We start from the raw sequence: 7,850 nt of genomic DNA, 5'->3' as shown, positions 1-7,850 counted from the left end.
GATGTGCAATATATTCATACGTCTTAATTGATCTTTGGAAATCACATATACACAATTCAAATATCAAAATTTTAAAAAGTTATTGAAACTCATTGATTGAGTGTGGAATTAATTTGAAAATAAATATTCAAATTTACCCTCTATTATTCGTAATGTTTGAAATTACCTTTCATCATACTTTTCTGCTCTTCAATAATGGTCTTATATTAGCCTTAAACTTAAGAAGCTCCCTTGTGGGGATGGAACTTTAGACCCTGTCAAAATATTTGAGGGAAAAATATTAAAATTGAAATTTGACCTATTAAATTTTCAGATAACTATAATAAAAAGGAAAAAATGTCTCTTTTTTTTTTCTTAGATAATTCATTTGAAATAGCTTCTAAATTTTGGAGAATGTTAAATACTAATACACATTTTTTTTGAAAAATATTTTTCTTATACCAAACACAGGCTAAAAGTAATATTTCAACCGTTCTACTTCGTTTAACGCTATTTCTTTATTATTCTATTTAGAAGAGAATGATATTTTTAATTTTTTTTAATGAGAAGCTCTTTTAACATATTAATTGGCACATTTAGAACCACAAATAAAAGCTGAATCTTTAATCAAATCGCTTTATTTATCTTTCTATCTATATTGGATCTCAACCAAGCCTTATTTATATTTATGAGAAGTTTGGTATCAAATTCAAATTCGACCCAACAAAAAAAGAAAAAAAGAAAAGAAGAACAAATTAAATATCCCCCACCCCCTTCCCCACCGCCAAAAAAAAGGGGTCATAAGTAGAAATAAAGAAAATTCGAGGGACTTGTAGCAACTAGTGTAATTAATTATGTATTATGGACCCAACAAATTGGTGGAAAAAGACGTTTCCTCATTTTTCATATCTCTGGCCTACTTCCTTTAATTTTATGTTTTTTTTTCTTCTTCTAATTTTAGAATCGGATATTTATTTTGAGGCTTTGATTAATTCAAATTCTTATTTTATAAAACTTATTTAAAGAGAAAGTATAACCTATTGGGAATATTTTTATTCACATGACTCAAATTTATAACCTCTAATTAAAAATGACAAATCTTAATCATCCCACCATTATGGGCAATAATTATTTTCTTCTTAGTGTTAACTTCACTATACACTCTCTTTCTATCTAAAGATATTTTTTTGAAAAAATCTAAATTATGCCAGCATCAAATAATCATTTTATAATAGTGAAAGATTAAATCTAATTTTTCCCCATCACACGTATGTACCAAACACCATATAAAATTATTAAAAAAAAATATCCAAAGAGCAAGAAGAGAAATTAGACTACCACCCAAAAAAATAGAAAGATAAAAGAGGCGCACAAAATTACTCATACATATTTTTCCACTCATATATACTCCTAGTCAAACAATAAGAAAAATAAATATATTTAAAGTAATTACTATTGAGCTTAACTATTATTTACCGATTATATAAAAATATTTATACTATTAAATCATATTTATCTGTTATAATAAGTAAACTTCCTTATTTTTAAGATTGCAACTTTATTTTTTCATGGAGGATTAATACATGTAATATCATTTAGGTAACTTAATGTAGTATAAAAAATTATTTACAATATCAATGTATAAAAATTAAACTTGTGATTACTAAAAGAAATTAAGTTTTATATTCACACTCAATATAAGAAAATGCTTACATCAATCACCAAGTCATCTTTATCTATGCAGTAGATAATCTATTTTATTTTTAAAATTATAAATTTCACATATAGTTTTTTTAATCTATAATTTTTCTTTAATAACATGATAATTTACTATTTTTACTAAAAAGGGTTCATCCCCCCTCCCCTCTCTTTTACTGTGTTTTGAGGGTGGTGGAGATATGTTGGGAGACTTGCACTAAATAAACATGTCTTCTTTATTCATATTCTCCTTTATGTATTGTGGAGTTTTTTCAGAAAATCTCTCTCTCTTTCTCTTTCTCCAATTATAATAAGAACTTTTTTTCTTCCTTGTTTTTTTTTTTTTTAAAATAATCCATTTTAGTTTATGGTTGAAGATATTTTTGATATAGCATTCACTCATGTAAGCACAAATTTTCTCCATCTTTCTTAGTTGACACATCAAAATCAAGATTTCATATTTGAGCCATTAATTAATTATATATAACTCATCATATATATATATATATATATATACTATTTGAATTTCTTTGTTAAAAATGTTTGCCATCTTTAGGGTATTGCATGGATTTATTATAACTATTTTCTATCTTACTTTCTAATTTCAGGTTCCATCATCAGACAAGTGTTTGAAGTCATGACTTCCAAATATGGATGGACTAAGCTTTCTTTAACAAGATTTTCTTAAAAAAAAAAATTGAACTCCCAAAAAAAAAGAAAAAAGAGACTAATTTTCTTGATTGGTGGTGAAATTTATGGCTATGTACTATCAAGGAGGTCCAGAAATCCAAGCTGATGGTCTGCAGACACTTTATTTGATGAACCCTAATTATATTGGCTATACTGACACACATCACCATCATCATCAACAACAATCAGCCAATATGTTTTTCTTGAATTCCGAGGCGGCGGCGGGGAATTTCCCCCACGCGACCCTTCCTATGCAAGCACACGGGCAGGGGCACTTGATCGGAGTGCCCCTCCCCGTTGGTTTTCAGGATCCGAACCGCCCTTCCATTCAGGAAATTTCGGCCTCTCATCATGGCCTTCTCTCGCGTTTGTGGAGCTCTGGTGAACAAAATTGCCCTGGAAGTGCTGGTAGTGATGGAGGAGGAGGAAATGGAAACCAATCACATATACCGTCTTCTACCGTGGTTTCTCCCAACTCAGGTAGTGGTGGAGGCATCACCACGGACTTTGCTTCCCAATTAGGGTATCAAAGACCGGGATTGGTGTCACCGACACAGGCGCACTATCAAGGACTTTCTCTAAGCCTTTCTCCCCAACAACAACAACATATGAATTTCAAGTCTAGTCTTCCATTAGACCACCGTGAAATTTCAACAACAAATCATCAAGTCGGAATAGTATCATCATCATCATTACTATCACCAAGAACAAATACTAATAATATCGATCATATTCGAGGATCAGGGGCATCATCGTCATTTTCAATTTCTAATGGGATGAATTTGGGTTCTAAGTACCTAAAAGTTGCACAAGATCTTCTTGATGAAGTTGTTAATGTTGGAAAAAACATCAAATTATCAGATGGCTTAGAGGGTGGTGCAAAGGAGAAACACAAATTGGACAATGAATTAATTTCTTTGGCTAGTGATGATGTTGAAAGTAGCAGCCAAAAAAATAGTGTTGTTGATCTTACAACAGCTCAAAGACAAGAACTTCAAATGAAAAAGGCCAAACTAGTTAGCATGCTTGATGAGGTATGCTTCTTATTATTCATATATTAATTAATTAATTATCATGTTCCTTAATTTTCTTCTCTTCTTTCTTTAGATCAACATCAAGTTTCTTGATTTGGAGTTTGATCATTTAGATAAATTTCACTACTATAAAACATGAAATTCTAAAGGACATGTAGTTGATAATACGTCTGATCGAAATTCTAAATTTTCGACAGAACGTCCATTAGAATGTCATGTTTTCTACTTATGAAAATTTACAACTCAGAATTTTGCTTTTTTTTTTAATAGTGAAATTTATTAAATGGAATTTCTCAACTAATAGTTAATTCAAAACATTTTCTTCTTGATTTTAATTTTTTCAACAAAAAATAACTTTAATCATGAGATAATAAATTATTAATTGAGGAATAAGAAATCAACTCATTTTATTTATGTAATTATCCTTTTTTCCTTCTTGGGGTTGGGGGGGGGGGGGGGGGGAATCAAGTTACTATTGATTCATATACCAGCAATAATTATTGGTTTATTTCAAAGGTACAATTTCGTTCATGTTGAAACTATAAGGTAGACAATATATGTGGTTCTAAATTTTCTTTTATTGGGGGTCCAACTAAAGTTAAAGATAATACACCTAATATGTCTTGTTGAGTTGACAAAAGATCAAAGGCACGTGGTCTTATTCAATCACTTAATTAGAACCTTTCAAATTTGGAAGTATTCTTACCTTCTTTAATGTTGAGAATCACACTTAAAAAAATCTAATAATTTTTTTTTAAAATTTTCTAATTGATATTGGATATATCCGCTTTGAAACTCGACTAATTTAAATTCAAGCAGGAAATTCGTCTCATTTTGGAAGGTTAAAGTGCTTACTAGTGAAGACGACTCCGTACCCAAAACTCGAATAATTTTATTTTATTTTCAGGTGGATCAAAGGTATAGACAATACCATCACCAAATGCAAATGATAGCAGCATCATTTGAGCAAACAGCAGGAATTGGATCATCAAAATCATACACACAACTTGCTTTGCACACAATTTCAAAGCAATTTAGATGCTTAAAAGATGCAATTTCAGGGCAAATAAAGGACACAAGCAAAACTTTAGGGGAAGAAGAGAACATTGGAGGCAAAATTGAAGGATCAAAGTTGAAATTTGTGGATCATCATTTACGCCAACAACGTGCACTACAGCAATTAGGGATGATGCAAACAAATGCATGGAGGCCACAAAGAGGTTTGCCAGAAAGAGCTGTTTCTGTTCTTCGCGCTTGGCTTTTCGAGCATTTTCTTCATCCGTAAGTATCTTTTGAAGACGTATTCATTATATCGAGTATATGATATAAACAAAAAAGTTTTCATATATCGCGCTTGGCTTTTCGAGAAAAAGAATCAGACTCGCCATCTTGCCTTTGAAGTGCCAAACACAACACTAATTAACTAATTAATAAGAATATATGTTTTTTTAATATAATAATTAAATTTTTTTTAATAAGATTAACAAAAATCTTTTTTTTTTGTCTCGCAGGTATCCCAAAGATTCAGATAAAATCATGCTTGCTAAGCAAACAGGGTTAACGAGGAGCCAGGTTTTTGAAAATTTACTCAATTTAATTGGGCACACTTTCTTTTGTAGTCCGATCTCAAAAAAGACGTCACCTTTCTATATTTAAACATATGTTTGACTTTAATATTCTCATTTTACTTTTAATGATTTATAAAGTCAGACTTCTATATAACAACATTTCACACCCTGCCCTTCGGGGTGGCCCAGTGGTTTGTGCTTGAGATTTCCATATTGGAGGTCTCAAGTTCGAAATCCCTTGACAGCGAAAGCAAGGAGTTTGCGGGTCGAACCTGTCGCACCGAGCTTGCCTAGGGCAGGTTACCTCTCTTGTGTAGTTTGCGAGCTATTGCATAGGAGGAAGCCAAAGGGTAGCGGTTGCGGGTTTCCCTTATCATAAAAAATAAAATAAAAAATATAACAACATTTCACTATAACAATCAATTATTCTTTAATTTAGAACTGATTTTCATGTCATGTTATAATAGGTGTTCTCTATAATAGCATTTTGCTATAGCGGCAAAAAAATGTCTAGATAAACGTTACTGTTTTAAAGAAGTTTGATTGTACTAAGAAAATGCTTCCTAAGACTTGTTTTAGACGCCAAATTTTAAAAGTTTTTCATTTTTCTTATTAAACTTCGTTCCCAGTCAAATAGTGTCGTATAAATTAGTTATTAATAAACTTGTTGAAATACTTTTCCTATATATGTTATGAAAATACAAGTTAGTAATTAGTAACATGTATGAAATGAATGCAGGTATCGAATTGGTTTATAAATGCTCGAGTTCGACTATGGAAGCCAATGGTAGAAGAAATGTACACTGAAGAAGTGAAGAAGAACAATGAAGAACAACATGGTTTAGATCAAGATCGAAATATTGTGAACAAGAACAATGAAGTTGTTGGCTCAAAATTAACTGCTCCACAAGACAAATTACCAATTCATGATGCTGAAATTTCTACTTCCACCATTAATTCAACATCTCCGACGGGTGGCGGTGCCTCGCTTCCGACTCATGCGGCTGCAGGTTCGTTGAAATATAAGCTTGTTTAATTTTAAACACTAGGAGTCTAGAGCAACGATAAAGTTGTCGTCGTTTGACCTCTAGGTCATGATCAGTTCGATTCGCGGAAGACGCCACTGATTTGCATCAAGGTAGGCTGCATGCTCCCTTGGGCTATGACCTTTCATTGACTTTGAGTAACCATAAAGTCGTATTGGTGTGTGAACTTTTCATAGGTTCAAGTTATGAAGTACGTTGTCTACATCACACCTCTTGAGATATAACCTTAAATTCTATGTGAACGCGGGATACTTTGTGCACCAAACTGTCCAGTTTTGTTCTTAGAAAACAACACACTTGATTCACATCTATATAGCTACTATACCTCAATTAATAAACAATTTAGGATGATTAGATGATCACACACTTCAAACACTTAATTAGATGGTCACACATTTCAAACACTTAGGGATAACTCAAAAAGACAATTTGCTCTTAGAAAACAACACACTTGATTCACATAAATATAGCTACTATACCTCAATTAATAAACAATCTAGGTTGATTAGATGGTCACACTTTAAACACCTAGGATATATAAATCAAAAGACAATAAACTTAGGTAGAGTACATTTTATTTATTGTAACAAGTGTTTCTTAATTAAAGTGTGACTCTATATTTAGACACATTTGTTTAACTAATAAACATGTTTGTCTTATAACAGGTTTCTCCTTCATTGGCTCATTAAACATGGAGAACATTGATGATCAAAGGAACAACAAAAAGCCAAGGAATGACATGCAGAATTCTTCAACTAATACTATTCTCTCAAAGGACACAGAAATGAATAAAGTTGTCCAAGATGATCAGACCATCAAAAGTGAAAAGTTCAATGGTAACAACAAGAGACAAACAAGAGAATGTTACCCTCTAATGAATCCCTACACAATGGATGATCAATTTGGAACAAGGTTCAATCCAAATCACCAACAATTGGCAACAACAAGTACTTTTCATCAAGGAAATGGTCATGTTTCTCTTACATTAGGGCTTCCACCAAATTCTGAAAACCAACACAATTTCTTGCCTAATAACCAAAACATTGGATTGGGAAATCATTACAATCCTCAAGATTCACATCATCCAAATGTTAGCTATGAAAACATTGATTTTCAGAGTGGAAAGCGATATGCGGCTCAACTATTACAAGATTTTGTTTCTTGATGATACATATAACATAATTTGCAGGTAATTAATCAGCTTGGAACATCGTGAAAGGCCTTGGATAAAAGAAGGGAGTTGAGATTTAGTGATCTTATATATGTATAGGTAGAAATTTTAGTTAGTATATATATAGGTTATACTTCTAGTTTCTAAATGAAGATACAATTTTATTTTTATTTTGTTTTTGTATTGAGATAGCTAGCTAGCTTGGATTATTTATTGTTGTTGCATGCAACAAAAGAAGAAGAAAAAATAATTTATACATGCAAACTATAGTATGTTGTAAATTTTGTGCTTTTTTTTGTTTCAATTTGCATATATTTGGATAAATTTTGCAGATATATCAAGAAATCTCTAGTTTCTTTATTTCCTTTTTGTAATTGCTCCTTTTGCCCCTCTTTACAATGGCTAGTGTTACCTTGACAGTGTGTATACATATTTTATCTGTTTTAATTTATTTGAACTTATTTTTTTTCTAGTTCGTTTAGAAAAAAAAATTCTTTAATACGGATTGTCTGATAGCTAATTTGAGTTATGCATAGATTAGATATTACACGACCCTTGCATATATAAATTATAAAAACTTCTATATATTATTTATACATGATAAACAATAAAATAACTAAATCACAAATAAATAAATCCTACGTAGTTACTGCTTGCTAATAAT

The 7,850-nt window shown here is 31.3% G+C and overlaps 1 protein-coding gene across 2 annotated transcripts; it reads left to right on the top strand.

Annotated features, from left to right (window-relative positions):
• The first annotated feature begins 1,981 nt into the window (after window positions 1–1,981).
• LOC129902229 (BEL1-like homeodomain protein 1) lies at window positions 1,982–7,519 on the top strand. 2 transcript variants are annotated; one of them, XM_055977342.1, is made up of 6 exons: window positions 1,982–2,080; window positions 2,286–3,401; window positions 4,309–4,682; window positions 4,913–4,973; window positions 5,709–5,979; window positions 6,681–7,519. In XM_055977342.1, the coding sequence occupies exons 2-6, from the start codon at window positions 2,433–2,435 to the stop codon at window positions 7,178–7,180; spliced, it is 2,175 nt and encodes a 724-aa protein (XP_055833317.1). In that variant the 5' UTR covers window positions 1,982–2,080; window positions 2,286–2,432; the 3' UTR covers window positions 7,181–7,519. The 2 variants fall into 2 exon arrangements, with proteins under 2 accessions (XP_055833317.1, XP_055833318.1); XM_055977343.1 differs by lacking the exon at window positions 1,982–2,080 and having other exon boundaries at window positions 2,224–3,401.
• The last annotated feature ends 331 nt before the right edge of the window (window positions 7,520–7,850 follow it).

This window comes from Solanum dulcamara, chromosome 9 (genome assembly GCF_947179165.1).
Source record: "Solanum dulcamara chromosome 9, daSolDulc1.2, whole genome shotgun sequence".
In the NCBI taxonomy this organism is placed as follows: domain Eukaryota; kingdom Viridiplantae; phylum Streptophyta; class Magnoliopsida; order Solanales; family Solanaceae; genus Solanum; species Solanum dulcamara.
This window is presented reverse-complemented; position numbering and strand designations above follow the sequence as displayed.